Here is a 23,521-nt window from a genome sequence, read left to right as displayed (position 1 = left end):
TGTTTGTCAATAGTCTATCCCCAGAAATGGAGACAGAGAAGTCGAGGAAGGGAAGAGTCGGAGATGGACCATGTGAAGGTGAGGGAAGGGTGGAAATTGGATGCAAAGTGAATGAAATTTTCAAGTTCAGGGCGAGAGCAGGAAATGGCACCGATACAGTCATCAATGTATCGGAAAAAAAGTGAGGGAGGGGACCAGAGTAGGACTGGAAAAAAGAACGTTCCATATATCCCACGAAAAGGCTGGCATAGCTAGGACCCATGCGGGTTCCCATAGCAACACCTTTAATTTAAAGGAGGTGAGTGGAGTTACAGGAGAAGTTGTTCAATGTGAGAACAAGTTCAGCCAGGCGGAGGAGGACGGTGGTGGATGGGGATTGGTTGGGCCTCTGCTCGAGGAAGAAATGGAACGCCCTCAGGCCATCCTGGCGGGAGGTGGAAGAGTAGAGGGATTAGACGTCCATAGTGAAAAGGAGACAGCTGGGGCCAGGAAACTGGAAATTGTTAAAGTGGTGGAGGGCGTTGGAGTCGTCGCGGATGTAGGTGGGAAGAGAGTGGACAAGGGGAGAAAAAATAAATTCGAGATGGGAAGAAATCAGTTCCGTGGGGCAAGAACAAGCTGAAACAATGGGTCTACCGGGGAAGTCCTGTTTCTGGATCTTGGGATGGAAGTAGAAGCGGGCTGTGCGGGGTTGGGGAACTATGAGGTTGGTGGCCGTGGAGGGAAGATCTCCACAAGAGATTTAAGTCAGTGACGGTCTGGGAAATTACCGTTTGATTCAAAACTGGGCACGCGGTCACCCTGGAGAGATCATGCTCATTTAATTTAGGCCTCTTTCAGTCAGCAGAGACTGTTATAATCCTCACTTTGGGCTGATGTAAATCCATATCGCCGAGGTGAAGAGCTAATGTTCCAGCCCGTTTAAGCACTGCACTGCCCATTGCATATAAATTCCTTCTCAAAGTGACCCTAAGTTAAGGGTAGGTTTAAAAATAGAGCTTCCAATGTACTCCAATAAGGCACGTAATATTCTAACTGATTGCGTCTGTTTGTGGTGGGTCAAGATCCGTTGTGTTCATTCTGCCCGTACCCTATCCCGCACCAAGTTCCACTCTCCATTAGCCCTGTCCTTCCTGAGCTATGTTGACTCCGAGTTCCTCAATATCGGAAATTTAACATTCTTACCCCGCCTCCTCCAGCCCTATAACCCGCGTAAACTCTTTCTCCATCTGTAGCTGTCCTTTTGTCCATCCCACGCTTTGCCCCACCATTGGCCACCGTGCCTTCAGCCGCCAAGGTCCCACACTCTCGAAACCGCTCTGCCTTCCCACCTATTACTCAAGACCCTCTTAAAATTCACTTCTTTGACCAAGCTATCGATCATCCCTCCTAATCTCTCCTCCTTTTGCTTGGGTTCCATTTTTACATCTGCCTCTGTGTAACGCCTTGATATTTATATGTTAAAAGCACTGTAAAAAGTTTGTTAAAATAAAAAGTCCCAAACGACAGAATCTGTTTCTAGTTATTTTGTGTGCTCAGTTGTACGTGCTTCATTTTCGTCCTCAGTCAGGTGCGGCAATTCTTGTTGGACACTAATTCAGTGCATGGAACCAGATGAACAAAGGCTTGTGATGCACTGCGGTGACTTGAGAAACAAAGGAGGAAATTCACATACGAAAAGTGTGAAGGCACTCCAAGATTTCACTCAGGGACTTACCAGAGATTACACAATAACATACCTGCAACACAACTGTTGGAGTGGGGGTTGGGGAGGAGTGAGAATAAAGAATATACAGGTAAGGAAGTATTGCCCACGTGATACTAAACTGTGTGGCACTGTGAGCTGTGAGGAGGATGCTAAGACTCTGCAGGGTGACTTGGACAGGTTAGGTGAGTGGGCAAATGCATGGCAGATGCAGTATAATGTGGATAAATGTGAGGTTATCTACTTTGGGGGCAAAAACACAAAGGCAGAATATTATCTGAATGGCGGCAGATTAGGAAAAGGGGAAGTGCAACGAGACCTGGGTGTCATGGTTCATCAGTCATTGAAAGTTGGCATGCAGGTACAGCAGGTGGTGAAGGCAGCAAATGGTATGCTAGCCTTCATAGCAAGGGGATTTGCGTATAGGAGCAGGGAGGTCTTACTGCAGTTGTACAGGGCCTTGGTGAGGCCTCACCTGGAATAGTGTGTTCAGTTTTGGTCTCCTAATCTGAGGAAGGACGTTCTTGCTATTGAGGGAGTGCAGCGAAGGTTCACTAGACTGATTCCAGGGATGGCTGGATTGACATATGAGGAGAGACTGGATCAACTGGGCCTTTATTCACTGGAGTTTAGAAGGATGAGAGGGGGATCTCATAGAAACGTCTAAGATTCTGACGAGACTAGACACGTTAGATGCGGGAAGAATGTTCCCGATGTTGGGGAAGTCCAGAACCAGGGGACATAGTCTTAGGATAAGGGGTAGGCCATTTAGGACTGAGATGAGGAGACACTTCTTCACTCAGAGTTGTTAACCTGTGGAATTCCCTGCCGCAGAGAGTTGTTGATGCCAGTTCATTGGATATATTCAAGAGGGAGTTAGATATGGCCCTTACGGCTAAAGAGATCAAGGGGTATGGAGAGAAAGCAGGAAAGGGGTACTGAGGGAATGATCAGCCATGATCTTATTGAATGGCGGTGCAGGCTCGAAGGGTCAAATGGCCTACTCCTGCACTTATTTTCTATGTTTCTATGTGCCATTTCACCCTCCCGACACTCTTGGAACATTTCGACCTCCTGAAGGGGATTAACTTGTAGGTACGTACAAAAGAACATTAGTAGGAGCAGGAGTAAGCCATTTGACCACTCGAGCCTACTCCGCCATTTAATAAGATCATGGCTGATCTCATCATGGACTCAGCTCCACTTCCCTGCCTGCTCCCCATAACCTTTTATTCCCTTATCAGTCAAAAATCTGTATCTCAGCCTTAAATAGATTCAATGACCCAGCCTCCACAGCTTCCTGGGGCAGAGAATTCCATAGATTACAACCCTCAGAAGAAATTCCTCTTCATCTCAGTTTTAAATGGGCGGCCCCTTATTCGGAGACTATGGCCTCTAGTTTTAGTTTCCCCTATGAGTGGAAATATCCTCTCTGCATCCACCTTGTCAAGCTCCATTATCTTGTATGTTTCGATAAGATCACCTCTCATTCTTTTGAACGCCAATGAGTATACTCAACCTACCTACTCAAACTATCTTCATATGCCAACCCCCTTATCTCTGGAATCAACCTAGTGAACTTCTCTGAACAGCCTCCAATGCAAGTATATCCTTCTTTAAATACGGAGACCAAAACTGTATGCAGTACTCAAGGTGTGGCCTGACCAAAACCCTGTACAGTTGTAGCAGGACTTCTCTGCTTTTATACTCTATCCACTTTGCAATAAAGGCCAACATTCCATTTGCCTTCCTGATTACTTGCAGTACCTGCATACTCACTTTGTGTTTCATGCATAAGGACCCCCCGGTCCCTCTGTACTGCAACACTTTGCAATTTTTCACCATTTAAATTATAATTTACTTTTCTATTTTTTCTGCCAAAGTGGATAACCTCACAGTTTCCCACACTGTATTCCATCTGCCAATTTTTTGCCCACTCACTTAGCCTGTCTATGTCCCTTTGTAGATTTTTTGTATCCTCCTCACAATTTGCTTTCCTACCCATCTTTGTATCAGCAAACTTGACTACATTACACTCGGCCCCTTCATCTAAATCATTAAAATAGATTTTAAATAGCTGAGGCCCCAGCACCAATCCCTGCGGCACCCAAATAGTTACTGTTTGCCAACCGGAAAAAGACCCGTTCATCCCGACTCTCTGTTTTCTGTCAGTTAGCCAATCCTCTATCCATGCTAATATATTACCCCCAACCCCACGAACCTTTACCTTGTGCAGTAACCTTTTATGTGGCACCTTATCGAATGCCTTCTGGAAATCCAAATACACCACATCCATTGGTTCCCCCTTATCCACCCTGCACTTTACATCATCGAAGAACTTTAGCAAGTTTGTCAAACATGAGTTCCCTTTCATAAAGCCATGCTGACTCTGCTTGATTGAATTTTGCTTTTCCAAATGTCCTGCTATTGTTTCCTTAATAATGCACTCCAGCATTTTCCCAATAACAGATGTTAGGCTAACTGGTTTGCTGCTTTCTGACTGCCTTCTTTTTTTTTTATAAATAGGGGCGTTACATTTGCAGTTTTCCAATCTGCTAGGGCCTCCCCAGAATCTAGGGAATTTTGGTAGATTACAACCAATGCAGCCACTTCTTTTAGGACCCTTGGATGCAAGCCATCAGGTCCAAGGGACTTGTCTGCCTTTAGTCCCATTATTTTACCGAGTACTGTTTCTTTAGTGATAGTGATTGTATTCAGTTCCTCTCTCCCTATTGCCCCTTGATTATTCGCTATTGGGATGTTTTTAGTGCCTTCTACCGAAAAGACCGAAACAAAATATTTGTTCAAAATTTCTGCCATTTCCCTGTTCCCCATTATTAATTCCCCAGTCTTATCCTCTAGGGCACCAACATTTACTTTAGCCACTCTTCATTTTTATGTACCTTTAGAAACTCTTACTCTCTGTTTTTATATTTTGTGTTAGTTTACGCTCATAATCTATCTTCCCTCTTTTTTTTTTGAGTTGTTCTTTGCTGGCTTTTAAAATTTTGCCAATCCTCTGGCCTCCCATTAGTCTTGGCCACATTGTCTGCCCTAGTTTTCAATTTGATACCATCCCTTATTTCCTTGGTATCCCGTCTCTTACAGTTTTTCCTTCTCATTGGGATATATTTTTGTTGAGAGTTATGAAATATCTCCTTAAATGTCTGCCACTGCTCATCAATCGTCCCACACTTTAATCTTTTTTCCCAGTCCACTTTAGCCAACTCTGCCTTCATACCTTTGTAGTCTCCTTTATTTAAGATTAAGCTGGTTTGGGATCCAACTTTTTCACCCTCCAACTGATTTTGAAATTCAACCATGTTATGGTCACTCATTACTAAAGGATCCTTTACTAGAAGATTGTTTATTAATCCTGTCTCATTACACAGTACCAGATCTAAGATAACCTGCCCCCAGTTGGTTCCACAATGTACTGTTCAAGGAAACTATCCCAGATACACGATGAACTCTTCCTCAAGGCTACCCTGGCCAATTTGCATTGTACAATCAGTATGAAGTTAAAATCGCCCATGATTATTGCTGTTCCTTTTTTACAAGCATCCATTATTTCTTGATTTATACTCCATCCAACAGTGTAGCTACTGTTAGGGAGCCGATAGACTATGCCCACCAGCGACTTTTTCCCCTTATTATTCCTCATCTCCTCCCAAACTGATTCAATATCTTGATCTTCGGAGCAAATATAGTTTCTCATTAATGCACTGATCTCATCCTTTATTAACAGAGCTACCCCACCTCCTTTTCATTTCTGTCTGTCCTTCTAAATTGTCAAATACCCCATAATATTTAGTTCCCAGCCCTGGTCACCTTGCAACCATGTCTCTGTAATGGCTATCAGATCATACCTATTTGTATCTATTTATGACGTTAACTCATCTATTTTGTTACGAATGCTGCGTGCATTCAGATAAAGAACTTTTAAATTCATTTTTTTTAAAAACCATTTTTTCCGGCTTTGACCCCACTTTCTGATTCACTTTTATATTTAAACATTCTGTTCCTTTGCTTCGTGGTCTGGTTTTCATTTCCCGCAGTGCTAGCCTGCACAGCATGTAAAATTCAGATTAAGGATTATTTTATACCTCAGTGCCCACAGGGGGCTGCCTCCCATCCCTCCCACCACCCCCAACACTCCTCTCCCCCCCAAACAGAAGGTTGTCTAACAACCATTCCCATAGCAGATCTCAATTTCTAGCAGAGCAAAGAGGGGAATGATAAAGTATGTAAAGAGAATATAATTTTACTCCGAAGCACTGAGCCACATCTCTTATGAACTGGTCCAAGAACACTGGCAAGCCCACCCACCAAATGGCCTCAAGGGTGAAGTTTGCACCAGGTGCAGATTAAGGCACACTGACCAGAAGGTCCCAGGTTTGATTTACTAGCTGTGCTGATCTCATTCAAGCACCAGCAGGGGAGTTACACACATTCTAAAAACACACACCCAACTTTGACTTCATATATTACCTTTATCTCAGTCTATTCTTAGTTAGAATTATCCAAACTTATTTCCCTGTTGTTCTTGCATATAGAAAACATAGAAACATAGAAAATAGGTGTGGGAGCAGGCCATTCGGCCCTTCGAGCCTGCACCACCATTCAAGAAGATCATGGCTGATCATTCACCTCAGTACCCCTTTCCTGCTTTCTATCTATATCCCTTGATCCCTTTAGCCGTAAGGCCATATTTAACTCCCTCTTGAATATATCTAACGAACTGGCATCAACAATTCTCTGCGGTAGAGAATTCCACAGGTTCACAACTCACTGAGTGAAGAAGTTTCTCCTCATCTCGGTCCTAAATGGCTTACCCCTTATCCTTACACTGTGATCCCTGGTTCTGGACTTCCCCAACATCAGGAACGTTCCTCCTGCATCTAACCTGTCCAGTCCCGTCAGAATTTCATATGTTTCTATGAGATCCCCTCTCATCCTTCTAAACCCCAGTCTATCCAGTCTCTCCTCATGTCAGTCCTGCCATCCCGGGAATCAATCTGGTGAACCTTCGCTGCACTCCCTCAATAGCAAGAACGTCCTTCCTCAGATTAGGAGACCAAAACTGAACACAATATTCCAGGTGAGACCTCACCAAGTACAACTGCAGTAAGACCTCCCTGCTCCAATACTCAAATCACCTAGCCATGAAGGCCAACATGCCATTAGCTTTCTTCACCACCAGCTTTACCTGCATGCCAACTTTCAATGACTGATGTACCATGACACCCACGTCTTGTTGCACCTCTCCTTTTCCTAATCTGCCACCATTCGGATAATATTCTGCCTTCATGTTTTTGCCACCAAAGTGGATAACCTCACATTTATCCACATTATACTGCATCTGCCTTGCATTTGCCCACTCACCTAACCTGTCCAAGTCACCCTGCACCCTTTCAGCATCCTCCTCACAGCTCACACCCCATCCAGCTAAGTGTCATCTACAAACTTGGAGATATTACACTCAATTCCTTCATATAAATCATTGATGTATATTGTAAATAGCTGGGTTCCCAGAACTGGGCCCTGCGGCACCCCACTAGTCATTGCCTGCCATTCTGAAAAGGACTCGTTTATCCCGACTCTCTGCCCACCAGTTCTCTATCCACGTCAATGCATTACCCCCAATACCATGTGCTTTAAATTTGCACACCAATCTCTTGTGTGGGACCTTGTCAAAAGCTTTTTGAAAGTCCAAATACACCACATCCACTGGTTCTCCCTTGTCCACTCTACTAGTTACATCCTCAAAAAATTCTAGAAGATTTGTCAAGCAGGATTTCCCTTTCATAAATCCATGCTGACTTAGACCGATCCTGTCACTGCTTTCCAAATGCGCTATTTCATCTTTAATAATTGATTCCAACATTTTCCCCACTAGTGATGTCAGACTAACCGGTCCATAATTACCCGTTTTCTCTCTCCCTCTCCTTTAAAAAGTGGTGTTACATTAGCTACCCTCCAGTCCATAGGAACTGATCCAGAGTCGAGAAGACTGTTGGAAAATGATCACCAAAGCATCCACTATTTCTAGGGCCACTTCCTTAAGTACTCTGGGATGCAGACTATCAGGCCCTGGTGATTTATCAGCCTTCAATCCCATCAATATCCCTCACACAATTTCCTGACTAATAAGGATTTCCTTCAGTTCCTCCTTCTCGCTAGATCCTCGGTCCCCCAGTATTTCCTGAAGGTTATTTGTGTCTTCCTTCGTGAAGACAGAACCAAAGTATTTGTTCAACTGTTCTGCCATTTCTTTGTTCCCCATTAGAAATTCACCTGATTCTGATTGCAAGGGACCTATGTTTGTCTTCACTAAACGTTTTCTCTTCACATATCTATAGAAGCTTTTGTAGTCAGTTTTTATGTACCCAGCAAGTTTCCTCTCACTCTATTTTCCCCCTCCTAATTAAACCCATTGTCCTCCTCTGCTGACTTCTAAATTTCTCCCAGTCCTCAGGTTTGCTGCTTTTTCTGGCCTTGGATTTAACACAATCCCTAATTTCCCTTGTTAGCCACGGTTGAGTCACCTTCCCCATTTTATTTTTACTCCAGACAGGGATGTACAATTGTTGAAGTTCATGCATGTGATCTTTAAATGTGTGCCATTGCCTATCCACCGTCAACCCTTTAAGTATCGTTCGCCAGTCTATTCTAGCCAATTCACGTCTCATACCATCAAAGTTACCTTTCCTTAAGTTCAGGACCCTAGACTCTGAATTAACTGTGTCACTCTCCATCTTAAAGAATTCTACCATATTATGGTCACTCTTCCCCAAGGGGCCTTGCACAACATAAGAACATAAGAATTAGGAACAGGAGTATGCCATCTAGCCCCTCGAACCTGCTCCGCCATTCAATAAGATCATGGCTGATCTGGCCGTGGACTCAGCTCCACTTACCCGCCCGCTCCCTGTAACCCTTAATTGCCTTATTGGTTAAAAATCTATCTATCTGTGACTTGAATACATTCTCTGTGACTTCAGAGATTGCTAATTAGTTCTTTCTCATTACACAGCACCCAGTCTAGGATGGCCAGCCGTCTAGTTGGTTCCTCGACATATTGGTCTAGAATTCCTAATACACTCCAGGAAATCCTCCTCCACTGTATTGCTATCAGTTTGGTAAGCCCAATCTATATGTAGATTAAAGTCGCCCATGATAACTGCTGTACCTTTATTGCACGCATCCCTAATTTCTTGTTTGATGCTGTCCCCAACCTCACGACTACTGTTTGGTAGTCTGTGCACAACTCCCACGAGCGTTTTCTGCCCTTTGGTATTCCGCAGCTCTACCCATACAAATTCCACATCATCCAAGCTAATGTCCTTCCTTACTATCGCGTTAATTTCCTCTTTAACCAGCAACGCTACCCCACCTCCTTTTCCTTTCTGTCTATCCTTCCTGAATGTTGAATACTCCTGGATGTTGAGTTTATATCATATTCGTTAATAGCTGCCTGCGCAGTTAATTCATCCACCCTATTACGAATACTCCTCGCATTGAGGCACAGAGCCTTCAGGTTTGTCTTTTTAACACATTTTGTCCCTTCAGCATTTTGCTGTAATGTGGCCCTTTTTGACTTTTGCCTTGGGTTTCTCTGCCCTCCACTTTTACGGCAGGAGCAGCGTGAGTGAGGCCTATAAAGAGGGAGTTCCTGAGGCGGCGGCAGTCGGGAGCAGCGTGAGTGAGGCCTATAAAGGCCCAGCGAGAGTTCCTGAGGCGGCGGCAGTTGGCGAGAGGTGGGAGCAACATGACTGAGGCCCATAAAGGCCCAGCGGGTGCAGCTGCAACAGGGAGAGAAGGCAAAAAAGTAGAAAGAAATTGAAAGGTGACGTCACAGCCAAGGGGGTAAGTGATTGGCAAGTAGTTTTTCTTTTTCTTTTCTATTTCAGTAAGTAACATTTAGCATTGTTGTTGTCAAATTAAGTTAATCTAGGGGTTAAGTCATGGCAGGACAGCTCGGACACGTGTTATGCTCCTCCTGTACTATATGGGAAGTCAGAGACGCCTCCGGTGTGCGGCACAGGAGCTGCAGGTGGATTCACTCTGGAGCATCCACGATGCTGAGAATGACATGAATAGCATGTTTAGTGAGTTGGTCTTACCACAGGAAAAGGGTACACAGCCAGATAGGGAATGGAAGACCAACAGGAAGAGCAGTGCAAGGGTCCCCTGCGGTCATCCCCCTGCAAAACAGATACACCGCTTTGGGTACTGTTGAGGGGGATGACTCATCAGGGGACAGCAGCAGCAGCCAAGTCCATGGCACCGTGGGTGGCTCTGCTGCACAGGAGGGCAGGAAAAAGAGTGGGAGAACTATAGTGGTAGGAGATTCTATTGTAAGGGGAATAGATAGACGTTTCTGTGGCTGCAACCGAGACTCCAGGATGGTATGTTGCCTCCCTGGTGCAAGGGTCAAGGACATTCTAAAAAGGGAGGGTGAACAGCTAGTTGTCGTGGAACATACAGGTACCAACGATTTAGGTAAAAAAACGGGATGAGATCCCAAGAGACGAACTTAGGGAGCTAGGAGTTAAATTAAAAAGTAGGACCTCAAAAGTAGTAATCTCAGGATTGCTACCAGTGCCACGTGCTAGTCAGAGTAGGAATCGCAAGATAGCTCAGATGAGCAGTGGCTTGAGGAGTGCTGCAGGAGGGAGGGATTCCTGGGACATTGGAATCTGTTCTGGGGGAGGTGGGACCAGTACAAACCGGATGGTCTGCACCTGGGTAGGACCGGAACCAATGTCCTAGGGGGGAGTGTTTGCGAGTGCTGCTTGGGAGGAGTTAAACTAATATGACAGGGGGATGGGAACCTACGCAGGGAGACAGAGGGGAATAAAATGGAGACAAAAGCAAAAGATAGAAAGGAGAATAGTAAAAGTGGTGGGCAGAGAAACCCAAGGCAAAAAATAAAAAAGGGCTAAAGTATGTTAAAAAGACAAGCCTGAAGGCTCTGTGCCTCAATGCGAGAAGTATTCGGAATAAGGTGGACGAATTAACTGCGCAGATAGCAGTTAACGGATACGATGTGATTGGCATCACGGAGACATGGCTCCAGGGTGACCAAAGCTGGGAACTCAACATCCAAGGGTATTCAGCATTTAGGAAGGACAGACAGAAAGGAAAAGGAGGCGGGGTGGCGCTGCTGGTTAAAGAGGAAATTAATGCAATTGTAAGGAAGGACATTAACTTGGATGATGTGGAATCGGTATGGGTGGAGCTACGGAATACCAAAGGGCAGAAAACGCTCGTGGGAGTTGTGTACAGGCCACCAAACAGTTGTAGTGAGGTTGGGGATGGCATCAAACAAGAAATAAGGGATGTGTGCAATAAAAGTACAGCAGTAATCATGGGCGACTTTAATCTACATATTGATTGGGCTAACCTAACTGGTAGTTGCGGTGGAGGAGGATTTCTTGGAGTGTATTAGGAATGGTTTTCTAGACCAATATGTCGAGGAACCAACTCGAGGGCCGGCCAGCTTAGACTGGGTGATGTGTAATGAGAAGGGACTAATTAGCAATCTTGTTGCGCGAAGCCCCTTGGGGAAGAGTGACCTTAATATGGTAGAATTCTTTATTGAGATGGAGAGTGACAAAGTTAATTCAGAAACTAGGGTCCTGAACTTAAGGAAAGGTAACTTTGATGGCATGAGGTGCGAATTGGCTACATTAGACTGGGAAATGATACTTAAAAGTTTGATGGTGGATAGGCAATGGCAAATCTTTAAAGATCATATGGACGAACTTCAACAATTGTACATCCCTGTTTGGAGTAAAAATAAAACGGGGAAGGTGGCTCAACCGTGGCTAACAAGGGAAATTAAGGATAGTGTTAAATCCAAGGAAGAGGCATACAAATTAGCTAGAAAAAGTAGCAAGCCGGAGGACTGGGAGAAATTTAGAATACAGCAGAGGACGACAAAGGGTTTAATTAAGAGGGGGAAAATAGAGTACGAAAGGAAGCTTGTCGGAAACATAAAAAATGACTGCAAAAGCTTCTATAGATATGTGAAGAGAAAAAGATTAGTGAAGACAATCGTAGGTCCCCTGCAGTCGGATTCGGGTGAATTTATAAGGGGGAACAAAGAAATAGCATACCAACTGAACAAGTACTTTGGTTCTGTCTTCACAAAGGAAGACACAAATAACCTTCCGGATGTACTAGGGGACCGAAGGTCTAGTGAGAAGGAGGAACTGAAGGATATCCTTATTAGGCGGGAAATTGTGTTAGGGAAATTGACGGGTTTGAAGGCCGATAAATCTCCAGGGCCTGATAGTCTACATCCCAGAGTACTTAAGGAAGTGGCCCCGAGAAAGAGTGGATGCATTGGTGATAATTTTCCAACAGTCTATCGACTCTGGATCAGTTCCTCTGGACTGGAGGGTTGCTAATGTAACACCACTTTTTAAAAAAAGGAGGGAGAGAGAAAATGGATAATTATAGACCGTTTAGCCTGACATCGGTGGTGGGGAAAATGTTGGAATCAATCATTAAGGATGAAATAGCAGCGCATTTGGAAAGCAGTGATAGGATTGGTCCAAGTCAGCATGGAAATATGAAAGGGAAATCATGCTTGACAAATCTTCTAGAATTTTTTGAGGATGTAACTAGTCGAGTGGACAAGGGAGAACCAGTGGATGTGGTGTATTTGGACTTTCAAAAGGCTTTTGACAAGGTCCCACTCAAGAGATTAGTGTGCAAAATCAAAGCACATGATATTGGGGGTAATGTACTGACGTGGATAGAGAACTAGTTGGCAGACAGGAAACAGAGAGTCGGGATTAACGGGTCCTTTTCAGAATGGCAGGCAGTGACTAGTGGAGTGCCGCAGGGCTCAGTGTTGGGACCCCAGCTGTTTACAATATATATTAATGATTTAGATGATGGAATTGAGTGCAATATCTCCAAGTTTGCAGATGACACTAAACTGGGTGGCGGTGTGAGCTGTGAGGAGGATGCTAAGACGCTGCAGGGTGATTTGGACAGGTTAGGCGAGTGGGCAAATACATGGCAGATGCAGCATAATGTGGATAAATGTGAGGTTATCCACTTTGGGGGCAAAAACACAAAGGTAGAATATTATCTGAATGGCGGCAGATTACGAAACGGGGAGGTGCAGCAAGACCTGGATGTCATGGTTCATCAGTCATTGAAAGTTGGCATGCAGGTACAGCAGGCGATGAAGGCGGCAAATGGTATGTTGGCCTTCATAGCTAGGGGATTTGAGTATAGGAGCAGGGAAGTCTTACTGCAGTTGTACAGGGACTTGGTGAGGCCCCACTTGGAATATTTTGTTCAGTTAGGTCTCCTAATCTGAGGAAGGATGTTCTTGTTATTGAGGGAGTGCAGCGAAGGTTCACCAGGCTGATTCCTGGGATGGCATGACTGACATATGAGGAGAGACTAGATAGACTAGGCTTGTATTCGCTGGAGTTTAGAAGGATGAGTGGGTATCTCATAGAAACATATAAAATTCTGACGGGACTGGACAGGTTGGATGCAGGAAGAATGTTCCCAATGTTGGGGAAGTCCAGAACCAGGGGACACAGTCTAAGGATAAGGGGTAAGCCATTTAGGACTGAGATGAGGAGGAACTTCTTCACTCAGAGTTGTTAACCTGTGGAATTCCCTACCGCACAGAGTTGTTGATGCCAGTTCATTGGATATATTCAAGAGGGAATTAGATATGGCCCTTGTGGCTAAAGGGATCAAGGGGTATGGAGAGAAAGCAGGAACGGGATACTGAAGGAATGATCAGTCATGAACTTATTGAATGGTGGTGCAGGCTCGAAGGGCCGGATGGCCTACTCCTGCACCTATTTTCTATGTTTCTATGTTTCTTTCTATCTTTTGGTTCTGCCCCCATTTTACTTCCTTCTATCTCCCTGCATAGGTTCCCATCCCCCTGCCATATTAGATTAACCCCTCCCCAACAGCACTAGCAAACACTTCCCCTAGGACATTGGTTCCGGTCCTGCCCAAGTGCAGACCGTCCAGTTTGTACTGGTCCCACCTCCCCCAGAACCTGTTCTAATGTCCCAGGAATTTGAATCCCTCCCTCCTGCACCACTCCTCAAGCCATGTATTCATCTTGGCTATCCTGCTATTTCTACTCTGACTAGCACGTGGCACTGGTAGCAATCCTGAGATTACTACCTTTGAGGTCCTACTTTTTAATTTAACTCCTAGCTCCCTAAATTCAGCTTGTAGTAACTCATCCCGTTTTTTTAAAAACCTATCTCATTGGTACATATATGCGCCACGACAACTGGCTGTTCACCCTCCCCCTCCAAAATGTCCTGCAGCCACTCCAAGACATCCTTGACCCTTGCACCAGGGAGTCCCGATTGCAGTCTCAAAAACATCTATCTATTCCCCTTACAATAGAAACCCCTACCAGTATAGCTCTCCCACTCTATTTCCTGCCCTCCTGTGCAGCAGTCACCCATGGTGCCATGAACTTGGCTGCTGCTACCCTCCTCCGATGAGTCATCTCCCCCACCTCAACAGCACCCAAGGTGGTGTATCTGTTTTGGAGGGGGATGACCGCAGGGGACCCCTACACTACCTTCCTTCCACTGCTCTGCCTAATGGTCACCCATTCCCTGTCTGCCTGTGTAACCTTAACCTGCGATGTGACCAACTCACTAAACATGCTATTCACGACATCCTCAGCATCGCGGATGCTCCAGAGTGAATCCATGCGCAGCTCCAGTGCCGCGATGTGGTCTGTCAGGAGCTGCAGCTGGACACACTTCCTGCACACATAGTAGTCCCTGATTTCTGGACACTGGAAGTGTCCCTGATTTCCCACATAGCACAGGAGGAGCATGGCTCGCTGAATTTTTGTAGAACTCTGTACGTCATCTCCACTCTTCGGTGTCCACAGCAAGAATCATACCAATTCCTCAACTCCATCTGTCTTAATGTAATCACATCAGAAAATACTTGCATGCTAACGCTATAACAGAATTTTTTCTTCATACGGCCTGTCAGTCCCCCTTTATTGCTCTTCATCTTTCCTGAAAATATTCGTAAAAGGAACATTTAAGATGCTAATCCTGCCTATGCCATAGCATGCCTGATATAGGTACTGTATCAGGAGCCTCCATAGTTACTGATGCATCTAACTGTTTTGGATAGCAAGAATGACAATGAACAGCAATGAGGAACATCACAAAATAAAAGCAAAATACTGCAACTGCTGGAAATTTGAAATAAAAACAGAAAATGCTGGAAATACTCAACAGGTCAGGCAGTACCTGCGGAGAGAGAAACAGAGTTAACGTTTCAGATTGGTGACCCTTCGTCAGTTCTGACCTGCTGTGTATTTCCAACATTTTCTGTTATTAATTACAAAATAGAACTTGAGGCACGGCTGGAATCGCTGCCAGAAATATTCTCAGAAGCAATTAAGTCTTATCAATTGCAGAATAACTGCAACTGCCACATGATTAACTTGGAAAAAAGCATCTTCTGAAAACCCATACCTTTGTCTTGCCTTTAGGGACGTAATAGATTCCGGAAGCTCTAAGCAGGAAATAGCGCTTCTTCCAGGATTTCTTTCCGTCCTCTTTCAGCCAAAGCATGCCCTCAATCTCTGGAACAGTCACAGAACTTCCACAAAAAAACTCCTGCAGCAAAAGCACAGAACTGAACAATTAATTCACATGCAGCAGAGATCAGAATGTAAGGACAGTGAGTTAATTGGCCAGAGCTGCTGGAACTACTTAGATCCACAGCATGTTGTAAAAAGGTCACCCCACAGCCTAGTCATAGACTCTCAGAAATTTACAGCTCAGAAGCAGGCCATTCAGCCCATTGTGTCCGTGCTGGTCGACAGAGTTATCCAGCCTATTCCCGCTTTCCAGCTCTTGGTCCGTAGCCTTGTAGGTGACAGCACTTCAAGTGCATATCCAAGTACTTGTTAAAATGTGGTGAGGGCTTCTGCTTCTACGACCCTTTTCGGCAGTGAGTTTCAGACCCCCCGCCAAAACCACCCTCTGGGTGAAATAAATTCCCCTCTAAACCTCCTAGCAATTACTTTAAATCTATGCCCCCTGGTTGTTGACCCCTCTGCTGAGGGAAATAGGTCCTTCCTATCCACTCTATCTAGGCCCCTCATAATTTTATACACCTCAATCAGGTCTCCCTCCCCTCAACCTCCTCTGTTCACGAAAACAACCCCAGCCTATCCAATCTTTCCTCATAGCTAAAATTCTCCAGTCCAGGCAACATCCTCATAAATCTCCTCTGTACCCTCTAGTGCAATCACATCTTTCCTGTAATGTGATGACCAGAACTGCACGCAGTACTCCAGCTGTGGTCTAACTCTTGCTTTATACAGTTCAAGCATAACCTCCCTGCTCTTATCTCGGCCAATAAAGTATCCCATATGCCATCTTAACCACCTTATCAACCTGTCCTGCTACCTTCAGGGATCTGTGGACATGCACTCCAAGGTCCCTCTGTTCCTCTACACTTCTGTGTCCTACCATTTATTGTGTATTCCCTTGCCTTGTTAGTTCTCCCCAATGCATTACCTCACACTTCTCTGGATTGAAGTTCTGCCACGGTTCTGCCCACCTGACCAGTTCATTGATACCTTCCTGCATTCTACAGCTTTCTTCATCATTTACTAATTTTTGGCTCACAACTTTGAAAGTGGAGGGGAGGGGAGAAAATTGGGTGAAGGTGGACACAGGGCACCACATGTTTTCTGCAGACAGACCCATGAACCTTGCAACTTCTACGTATGGAGAAGGGTTGATACAGATTCCAGTAAGACACTTCATTTTTCCGCCCATTATTTATTCTCCTTGTTTCTTATCTCTGCACCACTCCCAGACAGGCAAGTGGGCTGGCAAGCAATACCACTGGAGCCAGCTACATGTACAAGACAGACTTTGACACTGCGCTGACTCAGATTTTCCTTGTGAGAACTCTTGCCTGGATCAAATCCACACTGTACCCAGCACCTGGGATCTCTTATTTTTTTAGATCGCAAGGAAATCTCTCTCGATTTCCTACCCTTGAAGTTTGGGGGACTGGCGTTTGATTCTCTTTCAGCACAATTTAGAGTGTGGTATTTTATTCAAGCCCTTGAATTGTACCACTGCAAACTCAGTGAGTTATGCTGGTCGATTTAAATGGGAGACACCGTCTAGTGAGAATAATTTTCTCCTCCCCAATGTTTAAAGGGAACGAAAAGAAGAATCTATATCCAAGAATCTTGCTTAGGTTTTTCTGAGAATGTAGATTACAAGCCAATGGAGTGGATTTCTGGGATCCAGCTAATATGGGATCCCAGCCAACTCACGGACCAGGCAAATGTTACAGCCCTCAGTGTTTCAAGCTGAGGCACTCCAGGACACCTGAGCATCCCAATGTCGATATCACAGCCTGAGTGATAGTAACTCCATCTTTGAAGTAGACTATTTAAAAAAATACTACTCCCTTTAGACTTAACTTCCTCTTCAAAAAATGTTTGAATAATTGTTTTAATTTTTTAAAAAAATTTAAACTTCAACGGTTATAGGATGACTTAATTTTTCACCAATTTGGGCTCACTCACCGTCAAGCTCACTATGGATAGGGACCTCGTATGAAACAGCTCAAAACCAGTCAATAAAAAGTCTCTGTTTATAAAACCAAAACTTTCCAACAACAGCATACCAGGGGCTCTGAGCACCAACACTGGGAAGACCATAAACACACAGTACATGTACCGGCACACAGGACTGGATGCTCTCCGCAGAAAGGGAAGGAATGGCAAATTGATCGTTCAGTTCACGTGATAGTTTCTTCCTATTTTTACCAAAAGTAGCTGTTAATATGAATCAGTGGATGCAGCACAAGTGTGTAGAGTCTGTACAGTGCTAGCTAGCTGGAGTTTAGACACAGAAATTGGCTTCAGTGTCCCTGGGCTGGGGTATGTGAAGGGGAAACAGCTGGCTGCTGATCGCTATTCAGTGACCCTCACTAGAAGGTTGGTGCTTGGACGATAGGCAAGGATCAGTTCTGGTTCGGGCTCAGACGGGATAACCTGGACGAACAAATAGCTTGCAGATACCCTTTCTCGACTCATACAGGAAGAATGGCCCCAGAGGTTTGCTGAAAGGAGCGCCTTCAGGAGAGGAGAGAGAGGAGGAGAAACTGGAGAAAAAAACAAAAAACCTATCCTGGGAATAATAAGAACATAAGAAATAGGAGCAGAAGCAGGCCATTTGGACGCTTGAGCCTGCTCTGCCATTCAAGATCACGACTGATCTGATCTTGGCCTCAACTCCACTTCCCTGCCTGCTTCCCATAACCCTTTGTTCCCTTATTGCTCGAAAATCTGCCTATCTCCACCTTAAATATATTCAATGACCCAGCCTCCACAGCTCTCTGGGCCAGAGAATTCCATAGATTTACAACCCTCAGAAGAAATTCCTCCTCATCTCTGTTTTAAATGGGCGACCCCTTATTTTGAAACTATACCCCCTAGTTCTAGATTCCCCCACGAGGGGAAACATTCTCTCTGCATCTACCCCGTCAAGCCCCCTCAGAATCTTATATGTTTCAATAAAATCACCTCTCATTCTTCTAAACACCAATGAGCATAGGCCCAACTTGCTCAACCTTTCTTCATAAGACAACCCCTTCATCTCAGGAATCAACCTCGTAAACCTTCTCTGAACTGCCTCCAATGCAAGTATATCCCTCCTTAAATAAGGAGACCAAAACTGTACACAGTACTCCAGATGTGGTTCCACCAATGCCCTGTACAGTTGCAGCAGGACTTTCCTACTTTTATACTCCCTTGTAATAAAGGCTAACATTTCTTTTGTTTTCCTGATTAGTTGTATCTGAATGCTAGCTTTTTGTGTTTCACATACAAGGACCCCAGGACCCCTCTGTACTGCAGCATTTTGTAATCTCTCCCCATTTAAATAATAATTTGCTTTTTTATTTTTCCTGCCAAAGTGGATAACCTCACATTTTCCCACATTATACTCTATCTGCCAAATTTTTGGCCACTCACTTAGCCTATCTATATCCCTTTGCAGATTCTTTGTGCCCTCCTCACAACTTGCTTTTCCACCTATCTTTGTATCATCAGCAAATTTGCGTACATTACACTCGGTCCCTTCATCCAAGTCATTAATATAGATTGTAAGGAGTTGAGGCCCCAGCACTGATCTGTGTGACACCCCACTAGTTAGTTTGCCAACGTGAAAATTACCTATTTATCCCGACTCTGTTTTCTGTTAGTTAGCTAATCCTCTATCCATACTAATATATTACCCCCAACCCAGTGAGCTCTTATCTTGTGCAGTAAACTTTTATATGGCACCTTCTGGAAATCCACCCTGCTTGTTACATCCTTAAAGAACTCCAGCAAATTTGTCAAACATGATTTCCCTTTCATAAAACCATGCTGACTCTGCTTGACTATTATGATTTTTAAAATGTCCTGCTACTACTTCCTTAATAATGGATTCCAGCATTTCCCAATGACAGATGTTAGACTAACTGGTCTATAGTTTCCTGCTTTCTTAAATAGAGACGTTACATTTGTGGTTTTCCAATCAGCTGGGACCCCTCCAGAATCCAGAGAATTTTGGTAGATTACAACCAATGCATCCACCATCTCTGCAGCCGCTTCTTTTAAGACCCGAGGATGTAGGCCATCAGGTCCACCTTCAGTCTCATTAGTTTGCCTAGTACTTTTTCTCGAGTGATAGTTTTAAGTTCCCCCCTCCCAATAGCCCTTTGATCATCATTTATTGAGATGCTTTTATTGTCTTCTACCATGAAGCCCGATACAAGATATTTGTTCAAACTTTCTGCCAATTCCCCGTTTCCCATTATTAATTTCCGAGTCTCATCCTGTAAGGGACCAACGTTAACTTTAGCTACTCTCGTCCTTTTTATATACCTGTAGAAGCTCTTACTGTCTGTTTTTATATTTCTTGATATACTCTCAATCTATCTGCTCTATTATTTTTTAAGTCGTCCTTTGCTGGTTTCGAAAACTTTCCCAATCCTCTGGCCTTCCACTAATCTTCGCAACATTGTATGCCTTTGTTTTCAATTTGATACCATTCTTTACTTCTTTAGTTAGCTACGGATGGTTCATCCTTCTCAGAGTCTTTCTTTCTCATGGGAATATATCTTTGCTCAGAGTTATGAAATATCTCCTTAAATGTTTGCCACTACTTATCTATCGTCTTACCCTTTAATCTATTTTCCCAGTCCACATTAGCCAACTCTGCCTTCATACCTTTGTAATTGCCTTTATTTAAGTTCAGGACACTAGTTTGAGACCTAACTGTCTCACCCACAAATTGAATTTGAAATTCTACCATGCTATGCTCACTCTTCCCAAGAGAATCCTTTACTATGAGATTAATGAATCCAGTCTCATTACACATTACCAGATCTAAAATAGTCTGCTCCCTGGTTGGTTCCACATTGTTTTGATCTAAGAAACTATATCGAATACACTATGAACTCTTCCTCAAGGCTACCTTTGCCAATTTGATTTGTCCAATCAATATGAAGATTAACATCGCCCATGATTACTGCAGTATCTTTCTTACAAGCCTCCATTGATTTATACTCTGTCCAGTGAGGTTTTGCCCTTCTTGACCCGGTATTGGGACCAACATGGCTAAGCTCCCAAGCAGAGAATTTTTACCCCTCATACTGCAGGCTAAAAACACACACTTCATTTCCAATACTTTGCACTAAGTTTTAAATTAATTTATTTGGTGCAACCTGCTGCCTATGGAAACTGGATTTTATTCCACCTTGGTGTTAAATGTAAATATTCCATGTTCTTTTCTAGATCAAATAAAAGAAGGGTTTTAAAATGCAACTGCTTTTCCTCTTGGGTTTGCTCCTTTCAGTTCTGAAATGGTTATATCCGACACATTACCCATGGCCCTTTACAGGAGGAGTATTTCTGTGTTTTATTTCAGATTGGCAGCATTTACATTTTTTTTTAAGCTCGTCCCTCTCGGGTTCTTGCTTCATTGACCCAATCAAGTCTAAAAATCAAAGAGAATCATTAGACACCAACTTCAGGAATTCAGAAGAGCAGCTCGCACACCTGACTTACCTCAAGTAATGCTTCCTTATTTCTATCACCCATCTCAGAGTTCTCTCTCTTCCCCAGTAGATAATTCTGTCAAAAATAAAACTCATTAGTGCAGTTAAATACATATTAGAAACATCTGTGCATTAATCCTTTGAGATCCATTAACTACTGCTGCACCCAGTGCAGTCGCAGGTTCCAAGAACAGTTGACAGTGAGTACGTACCAAGTGAGACCACAATGTTCAGCTGTGTGCCAAATTTGCTCTGGGAAAGCCAATGGCACCACATCCAGGCTGTAACCATTGCTCTGCATCCTAGAACATTAGCATAGGGAAGCAGAGAAAAGTAAAATGCAGTGATGCACTTTGGTGCGGGGACTGTGACTGCCCTCCGAGTTGGCATATGGTTGGGGTGTTCAAACAGTGGCCTGTGAGGCACAAGGAGCTTGCGAGACTTGGCAGTGAAGCCTATGTAGCTCATGCAACTCCTATTTGTACTTGTATTTCTTACTTGCAGATTCTCTGGCCCTAGAAATTTGGAAAGGGCCATACTTAAGGCTGCTGCCACACAGGTGCACAATCAGAACACCAATATGTGTCACTGTCAGCAACTTGAAATACATGCAAATCAATGGGGATGTGAATTAAAATTGATGTGGCCTCAGAGGCTCCATGCTACACAATACATGCTCCACAAAGACAGAAAGCCTAGATACTTCTGGTATATTGTAGATAGTAAGGAGGGAGATATTTTGGAGGGGAAAAGAGTTGGAACAAACATGGTGAACTTCCTTTACTCAGACTCATCGCCTAATCTGGAAGGTATACGTGTCTGTTTTTGGGGGCCAGAGGAATGAGAAAAAGGACTGATTACCCAGGCTTCTCCAATTCTTCCTCTGCTGATTCAGACCACATAAAATCATAGCAATTAGAGCACGAGGAACCATTTCCAGCCCTCTGTCAGTGTTAGCTCCTCAACTGGGGCTGTGTACTCCAATCCCATTTCCCTGCCCTTTCCTTATCCAAAATGTACAGCACAGAAACAGGCCAATCGGCACAACGTCCACGTCAGTGTTTATGCTCCACATGAGCCTCCTTCCACCCCTCTTTATCTAACCCCGTCAGCATAACCTTCCATTCCTTGCTCCCTTAATTGCTTATATTGCTTCCCTATTAAATGCAACTATGCTAGTCACATTCTAACCACTCTCTGGGTAAAGGAGTTTCTTCTGAATTCCCCATTAGATTTATTAGTGACTATCTTATAGTGATGGCCCCCAATTATGGATTCCCCACAATTGGAAACATCTCTACATCTACCTAGTCAAACCCTTTCATAACCTTAAAGACCTATATCAGGTCACTCCTCAGCCTTCTCTTTTCTCGAGAAAAGAGCCTCAGCTTGTTCAATCTTTCCTGATGAGCATAACCTCTTAGTTATGGTATTATCCTTGTAAATCTTTTTTGCACCTTCCCTTTATATCCTCTATATATCGTCCATAGATTGCCTCTATATCCTTTTTATAATATGAAGGCCAAAACTGTGCACAGTACTCCAAGTGTCATCTAACCAATGTTCTATACAGGTTTAACATAGCCTCTCTGCTTTTCAATTCTATCCTGTTGGAAATGAACCCCAGTGCTTTTTGCTTTTTTTAAAAATTGGCCTTATTAACCTGTGTCACTACTTTTAGTGATTTGTGTATCTGTATCCCTAGATTGTTTTGCTCCTCGACGTTGAGACTCTTGGCTTATCCAATTCCATTTAAATGATATTATAGCCTCTGCTTCAATATCACCTGTGGTAAAACATTCCATGTTCTAATAACTGAAAACATTTCTACTAACTTCCCAATACAAAAGCAAAATACTGCAGATGCTGCAAATCTGAAAATAAAAGAAAATGCTGGATACACACAGCAGGTCAGACAGCATCTGTGGAGAGAGAAACGAGTTAACATTTCAGGTCGATGACCTTTCATCAGAAATTGAAAAAGTTAGAGGGGCAGGAAAAGGAGAGGAAAGAACAAAAGGGAATGTCTGTGATAGGATGAAAGGCAGGAGTGATTAAATGACAAAGGTATGACAGCACAAGGCAAAAGGAGATGGTAATGGGACAAGTAAAGAAACAAAAGATGAGTCTAGAATAGGTGTAAATAGGAATGGCAGAACCATCAACAGCTGCCATGTGAAAAAATGGGGGCAGAGGTTATGGTCTGAAATTGTTGAACTCGATGTTGAGTCCAGAAGGCTGTAAAATGCCTAATTGAAAAATGAGGTGTTGTTCCTCGAGCTTCCGTTGTGCTTTGTTGAAACAGTGTAAGAGGCCGAAAACAGAGGTCAGAGTGGGAGAGAAAGGAGAATTAAAGTGACAGGCAACTGGAAGCTGTGGGTCACGATTATGAATTCAACGGAAGTGTTCCACACAGCGGTCACCCAATCTGCGTTTGGTCTCCTCAATGTAGTGGAGACCGCATTGCGAGCAGCGAATACAATATACTAGATTGCAAGTAGTACAAGTAAATTGCTGTTGCCCCGATATTTGCTGCTCGTGATCTGGTCTCTTCTTCATTGGGGGGACCAAACGCAGATTAGGTGACCGCTTTGCGGAACACCTCCGTCATGTCCATAAGCATGAGTATTTCCAGTATTTTCTGGTTTTATTTCTAACATCTCCTTTCATTCTCCTACTCAGTACTCTTCA

At 43.9% G+C, this 23,521-nt stretch overlaps 1 protein-coding gene across 6 annotated transcripts in view; it reads right to left on the bottom strand.

Moving 5' to 3' along the window:
* raph1a (Ras association (RalGDS/AF-6) and pleckstrin homology domains 1a) overlaps positions 1-23,521 on the bottom strand; it is a 342,525-nt gene that overhangs the window by 42,924 nt on the left and 276,080 nt on the right. For all 6 annotated transcript variants that reach the window (XM_070876085.1, XM_070876083.1, XM_070876086.1 and 3 more), the window contains 2 exons: positions 20,841-20,906; positions 15,223-15,366 (listed from right to left, as the gene is read on the bottom strand). In XM_070876085.1, coding sequence (XP_070732186.1) covers positions 15,223-15,366; positions 20,841-20,906 — 210 coding nt within the window. The remainder of the gene's footprint in view (positions 1-15,222; positions 15,367-20,840; positions 20,907-23,521) is intronic.

This window comes from Pristiophorus japonicus, chromosome 3 (assembly GCF_044704955.1).
Source record: "Pristiophorus japonicus isolate sPriJap1 chromosome 3, sPriJap1.hap1, whole genome shotgun sequence".
In the NCBI taxonomy this organism is placed as follows: Eukaryota; Metazoa; Chordata; class Chondrichthyes; family Pristiophoridae; genus Pristiophorus; species Pristiophorus japonicus.
This window is presented reverse-complemented; position numbering and strand designations above follow the sequence as displayed.